At 48.7% G+C, this 13,275-nt stretch overlaps 1 protein-coding gene across 1 annotated transcript in view; it reads right to left on the bottom strand.

Moving 5' to 3' along the window:
* Positions 1–13,275, bottom strand: part of LOC107119197 (double C2-like domain-containing protein beta) — a 213,454-nt gene that overhangs the window by 125,501 nt on the left and 74,678 nt on the right. The window contains exons 5-6 of the mRNA XM_015421658.1: positions 9,669–9,748; positions 715–727 (exon numbers count right to left, since the gene is read on the bottom strand). Of these exons, the coding sequence (XP_015277144.1) occupies positions 715–727; positions 9,669–9,748 (93 nt within the window). The remainder of the gene's footprint in view (positions 1–714; positions 728–9,668; positions 9,749–13,275) is intronic.

The raw sequence follows: 13,275 nt of genomic DNA, 5'->3' as shown, positions 1-13,275 counted from the left end.
GGGAAAATTGGGGGGGAATTGGCGGGCTCGGCGACTGGGAGGCACTCAGGCCTTGCTGCCGGTGCCCAGGGGGGGGATCAGTGGGCCGAGGGGGGGGAGAAGGCTTACCTGCGGAGCTGCTTCTGCAGACCAGGAGCCTTTAGGAATACTCCCCCCATGTGAGTATCACGGGTCCCGCTTCTTGTTACTTCTGATTTGCAGTGGAAGTGACAATGGAGCGTCAGCATATTTACAGTTGCCAGCTCCAGGTTGGGAAATACTTGGAGATTTTAGGGTGGAGCCTGAGGAGGGTGGGGTTTGGGGAGGGGAGGGTCTTCAATGCCATACAGTCCACCTTCCAAAGCAAGCATTTTCTCCAGGTGGTCTCTGTTACCTGGAGATCAGTTGTTGTAAGAGCTGGAGATCTCCAGACACCACCTGGAGGTTGGCAGCCCTACATGTGATGCCGATCAGGTAGGTCCCTCCCACCAGTGTTCCCTCTAAGCTGAGTTAGTGTGAGCTAGCTCACAGTTTTTTTAGCCTCCAGCTCACACACATTTTTGTCTTGGCTCAGGACGGATGGCTCCAGGGAAAACTAATTTATGCAGGGGCCAAATCGCTCGCTCACAACTTTAATGCCAGTAGCTCACAAAGTAGAATTTTTGCTCGCAAGACTCCACAGCTTAGAGGGAACATTGGTCCCCACCCCTGCAATCTCCCACCAGGTGCCAGAACTGGGCTGGCAACCCTATCTTAGCACCTCCCCTGAGCCTTTTAAAGCACCCCCTGTCTATGCCCAGGGAAGACTCCATTGACATGGCTCCTTCATCGGGTCTGTGCTTACATCTGGCATCCCAGCAGCAGTAGGGACACACCGGCAGTCTGTCACGCTGGCGATCCCTGAGACAGTCTATTTAGAAATGCCGATATTGTACAACAACTGCATTTTTTTCCTCCAAATATAACCAAAAGAACACATACCCTCTTGGCATTTCAATCAAGGAAGAATAAACCAACACAGCATCCCGCAGATGGAGCACAGCCTTTGGCAACGTAGTACCAGAATGTGTTTGAAGTTTCGGGCAGTGATTCTTGGGAAGAGAACTGGGTGGTTTCAAGCACACCCTTGTTTTCAAATGTGAAATTTTGGAGGGGATGGATTTGCGGCACCTGCCTTGTCTCCCAGGAGGCTGCTGGCAGAGGTCAGTAATCCTGCCCTCTCTGTCTGCATCAGTTGCAGTTAAATTGAGCAACTGCTCCCAATGCGATAAAATTTCTTGCGTTCAGGGGAGGCCCACTGAGATTTGTGCATAAACTGAAGCATGGACCCTTTGGCAAACAAGAAATTTATATGCACTCCATTCTTTTCATGGGGAAGAATGCAGTGTGCCTCCAATTTTAATTTAAAGGGGAGGGCCCATGGCTCAGGGGTACAGCATATGCTTGGCATATCTGGGAAACGTTGCGCACCCGTCCCCGATCCGGCCCTTCCGGCCGAAAACCCGCATCTAAACTAAACCACCTCCTGAGGAGGTCTTACCTGAATGGCCGCAGCTGTGGGATCGCCGGCGCATCCTTCTGCTGGCGCATCCCCGGCTCCTGGCCGAACTGCGCATGCACACACATGCGCAGCCGGCTGCCTCGGTCTCCCGACCGTGGCTTCCTCCCCGACATCTGATCGTGCCAGGGAGCAACGGCGCCGTGGCTCATGGGATCCGTGGGATCCCGCCGCGGCGTATCTATTTTGGTGCGGCTTTAAAAAGCCACATTTTGCTGGTGTTTTTCCCCCCTGTGTGGCAGGGGCCTAAGTTTCTCACAGGGAAGAAAGGAAATCAAAACGAGGTGTTTGACCCAATTGAGGCAGCTTTCAAAACTGGCCCTCATCCCTGTCTAGAAGATCTCCTGGTGCCTCCTCACAGCTCCTAGTCTAAGAGGCAACATCTGTTGGGATGGAACAGTCAAAGAACAGCTGATATGCACTTCCCGTTGTATAGGAACTGCCAACTGTATCTGGACTCACTGCATCCATCCTCCAGCAATGCAATGAGAGCCAGTTTGGTGTAGTGGTTGAGAGCAGTGGACTCTGATCTGGAGACCCAGGTTTGATTTCCCACTCCTCCACATGCAGCCAGCTGGGTGACCTTGGGTCAGTCACAGCTCTCACTCAGCCCCACCCACCACACAGGGTGTCTGTTGTGGGGAGAGGAAGGGAAGGTGATTGTAAGACGCTCTGAGACTCCTTTGGGTACTGAAAAGCGGGTATAAAAACCAACTCTTCTCCTTCTCCTCCTCCACCACCACCACCACCAAATTTCAGTCCAGGTTAAAAGAAGAATCAGGATTTGGCAATAAAATTTGCCCGTCGCTTCACACTGTAGAAAAAAACATAATAGACAGAGAGGTCCCATATTTCAATGTAACATTTCCTTGCTGTGTTTAAATTGCATGTACTGTGTGCAGGGCTATTTTTGGGCAGGAACGCACAGGAACGGAGTTCCGGCTGGCTCCCAAGTTGGCCACGCCCAGCAGGAACTCATTAGCATAATAGGCCACACCCAACAGCAGGAACTCATTAGGATTGGCTGCATTAGGGGTGTGTGGCCTAACATGCAAAGGAGTTCCTGCTACAAAAAAAGTCCTGGGTTTTGACAACAAACAAGGTAAGCAGAATAACAAGCAAAAGGTGGGTGTGGCTGGATGAGCACACTTCTGGTAACATGGGGTGTGTCCTAATGCGCTAATGAGCTTTGCTGGCAGGGGTGTGGCCTAATATGCTAATGAGTTTCTGCTATTGGGTGTGGCCTATTATGCTAATGAGTTCCTGCTGGGCTTTTTCTACAAAAAGAGCCCTGATCTGTGTGAATGTACAGGCCAGTTCCCAGAGGTCCGTTCCTCCGATGACGGCTCCTTCCCCCGAAGCAAGGAGACGCCATTCAGGAGAATGGATCTAGAAGATCAATCTTATCAATCTGCGTGCAGTGGTATTCCCAAACAAGAGCAGCTCACAACTCAGGAGACATTTCATTGCTTTGTGTGCTGCTGGCATCTGTTTATCATGGATTACTCGTCTCTATTGATTGTGTTCGACTGGGCTCTGTAGAAGCTGCTTCGGAAGACATATGGCCAGGACTTTGTGAGATATAAGAAATTTTCAGTAAGTTCTGCAGCTGTATTTATGAAACAGATCAGCACATGGCAAAGCACGGGTGTCTCCAAAAACAGAAAGGCTGGGTCATTTCTCATGTAGAATCACAGAATCAGAAAGTTGGAAGGGACCTCCAGGGTCATCAACTCCAACTCCCTGCACAATGCAGGAAATTCACAAACACCTCCCCCCACACCCCCACTGACCCCTGCTCCACGCCCAGAAGAGGGCAAAAAAAACCCAAAACCCACCCTCCAGGTTCCCTGGCCAAACTGGCCTGGAGAACATTTGCTTCCTGACCCCAAAGTGGCGACAGGCATTTCCCTGGGCGTGTAAGAAAGGGCCACAAGAACTAAGCACTGAGGCAACCCTTCCTGCCCTCCCTTCTCACGATCTGCCTAAGTTCACAGGATCAGCATTGCTGTCAGATGGCCATCTAGCCTCTGTTTGAAAACTTGAGCCAAGAGCAGGAACAAAAGCGATCCTAAACAGACTGTGGATCTGTCTCTTTTGGTGGAATCTGAAAAGGATTGAGGATAACTTCAGATTGCTCATGCCTGTCGCTGTGACCCGAAAATCTCCGCTTTGATTTTGCTTTGCCCCTCAGTCAAACTGAAGCCAAGATTATTAATTCTTGTTTCCTCTTTCTGAACTCTCCTTGACAAATGGACCTGGGGATCCCCTGGAATTATGGCTCATCTCCAGGCTACAGAGATCAGTTCCCCTGGAGAAAATTTGGAGGGTGGACTCTTTGGCACTGTACTGAGGTCTCTGTCCTCTCCAGGCTCCACCCCCCCAAATCTCCAGGAGTTTCCCAACTTGGATATGGCAACCCTAACCCTCCAGTCCCCACTGGCAGCTGCGGGGAACCTGGCAACGCTACTGCCAAAAAAACCCCAGCATTATATTATCATTATTTGTATAAATGTCGTACACGGTACGTAAAAATTGTTTATAAGAACCACGCAAAGTGCAGGTACAATATAGATGCAACTACAGAGAGAACCTAAAGAGAACCTAAAATGTTGAAAAGAATATATAAAAAATGGAACAGGTAACAGTCGCTCAACTCTGGAAGAAATTAAACGCGACCAAAAGCTTTTATTAACTGAAATTTCCCCAAGGAAGAGAATCAATGTAGTGATCAGCTATTCGTCTATCCTCTGGGTTTCTGTCTTTCATGTCATTTTGCAGGGCAGGAAGAAGAAGAAGGAGGAGGAGGAGATTAGATTTATACCCTCCCCCTTCACTCGGAGTCTCAGAGCAGCTTACAAATTCCTTTCCCCTCCCCACAACAGACACCCTGTGCGGTAGGCGGGGCTGAGAGAGCTCTGTCGAGGACTGCTCTTTTTTAAGGACAGCTCTGACAGAACTATGGCTTGCCCAAGGTCATCCAGCAGCTGCGAGTGGAGGAGTGGGGAATCAAGCCTAGTTCTCCCAGATTAGAGTCCGTGCACTTAACCACTACACCAAACCTCCCCTCCTTTATGCTGTCTTTTTCCAGAAGCACTTTATTTAGAGTTAGATACGCTATCACTTTGCAAATAGTTTCGCATGGGTATATACACATAAGATAAAGAAATTTGGCAGCAAGAATAGCGAAATTCTCTTAACATGCATGTATCCTGCAGCTTGGTGATTTGGCAGATCAAGAAGGGGGACTGGCTGGAGGGATTCTCCCCCCCCCCACTGGTCCCCACTTCTTACTAGCTCTGCTTTCCATCTAGATCTGCTTCCCAACCTCTTAATTTTCCCTCTCCTTGAATGCAAGTTGGAGGGGAGATCCCATTTCTCATCTCCCTGCTCTCCCTGCTATTCCACCTCCTGCCCAGGGGTCATTTCGTAGAAAAAAAGGTGCAGGAGCTTATTAGCATAAATCATTAGCATAACTTATTTGCATATGCGACACACCCCTGACATCACCAGAAGTGTGTCAGAAGGCAACACCCACCGCTCAGACTCCACTGGACTGTTTTGGACCAGGGGGCCAGGGGGAGCTCTGCAACTTACCTGACTGCTTCTTGCTCTGACTGAGGGCTGGTGGGAGCAAGGGGTGGGGCTTGTTGCAAGTGCCTGCCCCCTGGGCTCTTTACTGCCAGAGCTCCGCTCCTGTGCACTCCTGCAGGAAAGGACCCCTGCTCCTGCCCCTCTTCCCGACAATATAAAGTCCTCTGGCTCTTGTACAGTGTTGCAGGGAACCTCCTGAAGGGCTTTGTGCCTTCTCCCAAGCATCAAGAGCCAGGTGACTTTCCCAGAGCTTGGGAGAGACCATTAAAGCTTTCTGCAGATTCTCTGCCACACTTCCTTGCAGTCAGGAAGCCTTGGCACTGTTAATCTTGGGTTGTCAAGGCAACTACAAAATGGTACCCGAGATCTCTCAAGGTCTTCTCAAAGAACTTTTGTTTGTCTGTTTTTTGTGAAGTCTGCCACAGCACAGACATCACAGTTAATTTTTAAAGGAAATTCTCTCCCCACCCCCTTATTTTTTTTAACTTTTATCTTTCTGCAAACCTGGGAGTTCCGGAATGCTGCAGGGTTCTGGAATGTTTTGCAGAAGCATCTGTCGTATCCCTCGGTAGCCCTGTTGTGTTGAGTTTTTGATTCACGCATAGGGGACACGCCTGGCTACTAGATATCTAGAATAACTTTTAAAATGTTTGCTATTTCCGCATAATTTATTCTGGTCTTTCTACTCATGGGGAGGGGGAAGGAGAGCACCAAAGACACATCCCACAACTACTGGGAATATTCAGGCACCCTTCTGGCATTGGAAGTTACAGCAATCATCACTCATGAACTTTCATGCCCGCTTTTGCACTCAGAGTGGCTAGAAACCTGTTTTTTTAAAAATTTAGAATGAAAATGGACATTCCTTGATACCACATTCTCTACTTTTGGGCCCTCGATATGGGCATCAGCAGGCACAGTGAGAAATCCATCAATCATGTCTCCATCACTGGCTCCCCCATCTGCTTATAATTTATTCCTGCCTCTGTATTCTCCCCCCCCCCATGCTGCCATAATTCCCCTTTTGCTCTGAGCTGCCGGTTATTCCCAGGTGATCATTCCGAGGAGGAGCACAATTGCTGCTCTCCTTGTCAGATGCAGACGCTTATCTTCTAAAGGAATGAGCATTAGAAAAAGAGAAAGAATCCCTGGCAGTGATGCAGCCGCTAGAGAAAAATGGTTCGCAGAACATGATTAGCAGCGTTTAACAGCCATTTATAAGCTGACAAGCCGGTCACAAACGCTGAGTAAATAATCATCACGTTGGAGTTGGTTGTGGGTAGCTCACACTTATTAATAACTCCTGCCATTTTCTCCGTTGGGAGGGGGGAGGATGCCTACTGGTATCAAAATGAAAGGAATGGTAAATGACCCATCCCCATTTTCTCAGCCTGAATCACTGTTCTAAGCATGCATTCTTGGAAGGACGCAAGCCAGGAGCACTGACTCATGCAGTAACACACCAGACACCCTCCTCTGAGTACGAGTCATTTCACATGTCTCCACACCAGAAGTGTCTAAATGAACCACATCGCACCAGATGCAGAGATGCCACTAGTGTGTTTGGATGGAGATGTCCAGAGCAGCAACTCACACAGTGAAGCAATGGGCACCCTCCAATGAACGCAGATCATTTCACATATCTCTGCATGGAGAGTGATTGAATGATCGAATCCACCTGCAGGGAGGAGCTGTGACTCAGTGGCAGAGCCTCTGCTTGGCATGCAGAAGGGCTCAGGTTCAATCCCGAGCATCTCCAGTTGAAAGGATCAGTTAAGAAGTGATGTGAAGGATCTCTGCCTGAGACCCTGGAGAGCCGTTGCCAGTCTGAGTACATGGTACTGACTTTGACGGACCAAGAGTCTGATTCAGTATAAGGCAACTTCATGTTTTCACATGATGCAGAGAGGTTGATTGGAAACAAGCTTCGCCAGAACAATAAATCATGTGATGATACAAGAAGAGAAGAAGAAGAAGAGGAGATTGGATTTATACCCCGCCCTTCACTACCCAAAGGTGTCTCAGAGCTGCTCACAAACTCCTTTCCCTTCCCCTCCCCACAACAGACACCCCGTGAGGTAGGTGGGGCTGAGAGAGCTCTTGACAGAAACGGCTCTTTTTCAAGGACAGCTCTTATCAGAACTACGGCTTGCCCAAGGTCATCCAGCCAGGTGCAAGTGGAGGAGTGGGGAATCAAACCCGGTTCTCCCAGATTAGAGTCCGCGCACTTAACCACTACAACAGGAAGCCTCCTCAGGAGATGGGAAATTTGGTCTCATGGGAGCCTTTAATTACTGAATTACTGTATTTTCCATGGCACCCAGTTTGTGCACTGCGGACCCAGAAGAAAAGAGGAAATGTTTCTAGGGGGCCCTGGAAAGCCTCTACCCTCCTCTCACACCAACCAACACGGCAAACCGTAAGAAGGACAAGCCTAACCATTCCGCCAAGCCTTTCAGGAGCACCACCTCCTCCCACAACAGCCCTGCAAAGGCAACGGGATCGCCAGAGATCTGAATGAAGGGTTCCTATCCAGCCACCCATGACGATTAGGCAGAACCCGAACCCTGTCCCGGCGGCTTCTGGAATGCCAGGCAAAAATCCGAGACCAAGGAGGGCACTAAAAGGAAGCACAGTGCAGCACTGTGCAATGGCTAGAGTATCTGACTACAAGCAGGGAGGCCTGGGTTCCAATTCCCCACTCAGCGACGAAGCTCACTGACCCTGGACCGACCAGTCGTATTATCTCTGAGAACAGCCTACCTCACAGGGTGGTGGTTGTTAGGATAAATGGAGGAGGGGAGAAGGACACACTCTGCCCTGAGCTTTTTGGTAGAAGGGCAGGATAACAGTGCCCGTAGTTCTCCTGAAAGTGAAGGGAGGGGGCACCATCCAATTCAAAACAAACCGTCAGAGCAGATTTTTCCAGAGACTGAAGAGGCGGGGTTGGGTTTTTTTTGCTGAAGTGAGGAAGGAAAACCTTGGGCAGGAGGATTACTCATTCCCTGATTCCACTGCCAATTCTCATCTCTTCCTTGGACGCGCAAGTCTGTCTTTGGTCCCAAGGATTGGAGCGGGGCCCAGGTATCCACCCACCCACCCACTCTCCTTGAATGCCACCACATGTTCTGCTCTTCGACAACGTCCTACAAATTCGTCTTTTTAAATTGCAGGGTGGAAACAGCAAGAGGATGCAGAGCTTTGCAAAGGACAGAGGGACATTCCCGACTCCCTGCCCGGTGCCCACCCACCGTTCGCATCAATCTCTGTCGCTCGCTCCTGTCAGACTGGTCACGCTGACAGGGAACTGCAGGTACCGGCCAAGTTCCTGTTCAAGTTGACAGGTTTTCAAGGACACGGTGGGCCCTGATATTCTAACAGCCAGGCTGGACCAGAACACAAGCCCTTCTGGGTCGTTCCCAACAAAGGCAGCGATGATTTCAAAATCTCCCAACCCAGCTTTTTTGGACCCGAGAATCGCCATTTTGACTTTGCTTCTCCCTCATGCAAATCAAAGCTAGAAACCGTCAGTTATTTTTTTTCTTGTGAAACATAGGCATTTCTCAATGTTATCTGTGCAATCAACAGATCAGCGTTCTACATATATGTACAAGGAATGTACATGGTACGTAAAGTGCCATACGAATTTTGCTTATAAAACCATACAACAGCAGCACACAATACAACGTAATAAAAAAAGACAGCAAAAAGCAGAGAAACGAAACTGTGAATGAAATAAATAAATAAATATAAAACAAAACTAAATGAGCGATGTTAGCTCAACCCTGAACAAAGGCCAACTGGAGCATGAGGGCAACAGCCGTCTGATGTTTCAGCACAATGTTGGCTAACTGGAGGTACACTGCCTGTCTACATGGAAGTTCCATTGAACTCTCAGGACTCATTGCACTCAGTGGACTTCACTTCCATGGAAATGTGCCTGTTCCTTCCTTTAAAAAACCATTAAAAGGTCAGCTTGTACATTCGGGTGAATCAGGTGGCACATTTGCAACACTCCAGGCTGCAGGTAGAGGGGATTATATATGCGAAGGCTCACCTGTACTAGAAACTCCCTGCATGGAGAAAACTAGCATGTCTAGGAGCATGGCTCAGCCATTGTCATGCTATTTTTTCTAAGTGTCGGGAGATTTCCTTCATTCAGAAAAGCACACAAGTTTCCCTGCTTGCAATGTGAAGTGGTACAGCCCAGGAAACGCACCGTGTATATTAACAGTCCCAGAACTGGCAGCCTATTGCCATACCTTGTGGTAGTGAATCCCCATGCTAATCAATTTGGTTCAAGAAAATACAACAAAAAACCATTTTAAAAACCCAACAACAACGGGCAGTTGTGTACCCTGGAAACTAACTCCCCTTCTGGCACAGCTCAGAGAATGAAAGTTGGCCACCAGACAGCATCCCCCTAGGAGGCCTCGATGCACCTGGATCATTCCAGACTGTCTGTCTGCAAACAGGAGGCCACCTGCGGATGGGACCAAGGGACAGCCACAAGATTCCCGGAGATTTATAGACTTACCTTGGCTTTATTGATTGTACAATGGAGAGCGTTGTTTTCTTGGTCGTACAGTAAGCTGAAGTCCAGCGTCCCCAGGGCAGCTGGAAGAAATTAGAAAAAGAAGATGATTCAGGGAGAAGGTGGGAAGGGGATGATTTAGTTTGGTTTGTTCCCTTTCCATGTGAATCAGGTGGGTTAACGGTGGTGGGGAAAATCCTAACGAGGGATCCCAAAAAGGTATTCGGCATTATAAACACCAAGTGCTTTTAGTTTTGAACAGAGGTCGATTCGGGGGATCGCAGGAGATCGCCGTTCCCCCAGGTGAGGTGCGGGGAGGTGGGGCACACGACGAAGCCCCGCCCCCTGCTTCTGGCCACCCCGCTTCCGGCACTCATTCAGCCAGGAGGAGGCAGGAGAAGAGGGAGGGTAAGTTGCTTCCTCCCCGCCTCTCCCCACCCCTGCCTGTCTGGGGCCAGGGAGGGCCTTGGTGGGGCTTCCTCACACTCCCGCCAGCCTTGCAGGTCCACCGCCGGGCCTTATGACACACGTCCGGTGATGGCAGGGGGTGTGGCCTTATGACACACTCTTGGTGATGGCAGGGGGTGTGGCCTTATGACACACTTCCGGTGATGTCAGGGGGTGTGGCATATGCTAATGAGTTCCCCTAGCTCTTTTTCTACTCAACGACCCCTGGTTTTGAAAGGATATAAATATCCTGCTTTTCAGTACAAGATGAATCCTCAAAGTATGTTGTTGAACACTTTCACAGCCAGAGTTCATTAGTTGTTGTAGATTTTCCAGGCCATATGGTCGTAATCTTGGCATTGTAGGACCTGATGTTTCGCCAGCAGCTGTGACTGGCGTCCTCAGAGCTATAACACAGAAAGATGGAGTGGTGTTTGTGTCAAGGTGAGAAGAAAAATGGTAGGCAGGTAATTTATATGTACTCGGGAAGGTGGGGTAGTGCTGAGTCATTATCTTGTAGGAGTTTTCCGGGCTGTGACATACTAATGGAGGAGCTTTCCTGGCAGATTACACAGGGAAGCCATTGGAATTCATAAATATAAACACAATTTCAACAGGAAAGAAGAGAGTTTAAAAATAAATAGGGCATGGTTTCCAGTCCTGAGAAATACAAAATGCTCTACATCTTACAACAGCACTACAGATAAGATTAGAATTTCAACAGCCAATCCATATGCAAAAGAACCTCCTCAGGAAAGCCCCTCCATTAGCGTGTCACAGCCTGGGGAACTCCCACAAGATAATGACTCAGCCCTACCCCACCTTCCCGAGTAGGTATAAATTGCCTGCCTACCATTTTTCTTCTCGCCTTGACACAGAGAGTACTCCATCTTTCTGTGTTATACCTCTGAGGATGACAGTCACAGCTGCTGGCGAAATGTCAAGTCCTACAATGCCAAGACCACAGCCATACGGGCCGGAAAATCTACAACAACTAATCCTCAAAGTAGCTTTTTTTTTTTTACTGTCAAGTCACAGCTACTGTACAGAGACCCCAGAGAGTGTTCAAGTCTAGAAATGTTCAGAGGTAGTTTGCCGTCGCCTTCCTCTGCATTGCAACCCTGGGCTTCCTCGGTGGTCTCCCATCCAAGGACTAGCTATGGCCGACCCTGCTTAGCTTCCGAGATCTGACGAGACGGGGCTGGCCTGGGCTACAAAGCACCTTATCCGAAATTGATTGATTGATTTTAAAATAATTATATCTCACTTTTCTCTCTCTCTCTCTATGGGGCCTTAAAAACCACACCCACCCTCAAATACAGTTTATAAAAACATTCAAAAACATTCAGGAGAAACTAAGCAAACAGTAATCCAGGAACAAGGGGAAACGCTGGATGCATCAGCAGAGGGATGCTGACTGGCTTTTACAACAGAGGTGGCAAACAGAGTCTGCAGCCTTTAGGCCAAACCAGATCCTGTCTTGTGGCGCCATTTGGCCCTCTTGAGCCACTGGATTCCTGGGTGCTCCAACAACACATCCCACAGAGAAGAAACTTCTAAAGCAACCGGGAGTACAAAGAAGAAAGAGAAGCTACAGAAGGGAGGAAGAACAGTAGAGAAAGACACAAGGGGGACTTCCGGTCGATGGCGGCGCGTTAAGCAGACTCACCTTCTGGACTGCTCGGGGGTGAAGCTGTGTTCTGGCCAGAGGAGGGGGTGCGCAGGCTCACGAACCCCCCCCCAGGGACCCGGTGAAGGGGCCCTGGCCAAGGAACTTTTTAAGAGGTGGCGTTTTCGAGGGCGGAATGCCCGAGAATTGAGGTGCCTCTTAGTTCCAGTGGTTCCCCGTGCCATGAGACCCAGATGGGACTAGTGGCACTAACTGGAGCAAGCGTGGGAGATCCGGCGTTTGAAATGAAGTTTGGAGCGGAGTCGGAAGACCAACAATGAACCTGAGTCAATGCTAAGGCGATTTAAGAAGTAAAAGGTAGCTCCCCACCCTACTTCACGGGCGGAGAAAAAGCGAGCGGGGGGAGGGACGCCACCCATGTGCATACCTTAAACGAGTGAGGGGGGGAGCGGAAGAAAAGCGGAGAAAACTGCCGAGAGACACTAACCCGTGGGAGTTTAAGCGATCAAGTGCACATTCAGAGACTTTAGCAAAGTTGGGAAAAGTAAACTACTGATTAAGATGGTGGGGAAGAAGGACAAAGAAAGACTACTGAAAGCTAAGGGGCCGGGCAGTCCTAAACCGGAAGTTACCAGTGAGGTGGCGAAGTCCGTAGCAGAGTCTATACGCCCTCTGCTGGAACAGCTGAATAACTTCAAGGAACAGATGTCAAAGGTAACACAAAGCATAACGGCAACTCAAGCCCAGATGGGTGCAACTCAAACCCAGATGGGTGATCTGATACAAATTATGAAGCAAGATGCTGAAAAAATAAAGGAAGTGACTGCAACTACACAGAAAGTAAAGAAGAAAGTACAAAAGCTTGAGGAAAAGACAACTTCTTTGGAAGATCAAATGCTACAAGTCCAAATGGAAAAGGCCAGCTTGGTTCTTCGCTTCCAGGGCATGCCAGAAAAATCGGGGGAGAATCTTAAAGAAGAAATGAGTGAATTACTAGCTCCAAGGGCAGATATGAAAAAAGAATTGTTACTAAGCGAAATGGATGTGGTCTATAGATCATATTCAGGATATATAAAGAAGAATAATCTGCCTGGGGAAATTTTTGTAAGATTCTCGAAGAGGCATGTGAGGGATGCAATCCTGAAAGCGGTTTCTGGTGCTTCTCTGAAAGTGGGAGAAAGTATCATCAGAACACTGAAGGATATTCCATTTGAGGTGAGACAACGGAGAAAGAAATACAAAGAGTTGGTGGCTTTTCTTCAGACAAACGCAATTGGATATAAATGGTTGTTTCCAGAGGGGGTCACTTTCAAGGTCAAAGACAAAAAAGAAAAGATTGACTCTATCATAAAAGCTAAAAAATTCTTAAAAGATCAGCTGGGAAGATCAGAGGATGAAGAAAAAGAAGAGGACAGCAAGTCTAGTGGTGAGCTGGACTCTGGTTCTTCCGGAGAGGACTCTCTGGACAAGAAGGGGGCGGCTGCTCCAAAAAGCTCTTATAAGCTCCGAAAAAGACGATAAAAAGAGAACTAG

This window comes from Gekko japonicus, unplaced genomic scaffold, assembly GCF_001447785.1.
Source record: "Gekko japonicus isolate JY-2015 unplaced genomic scaffold, Gekko_japonicus_V1.1 scaffold2327, whole genome shotgun sequence".
NCBI lineage: Eukaryota > Metazoa > Chordata > Lepidosauria > Squamata > Gekkonidae > Gekko > Gekko japonicus.
This window is presented reverse-complemented; position numbering and strand designations above follow the sequence as displayed.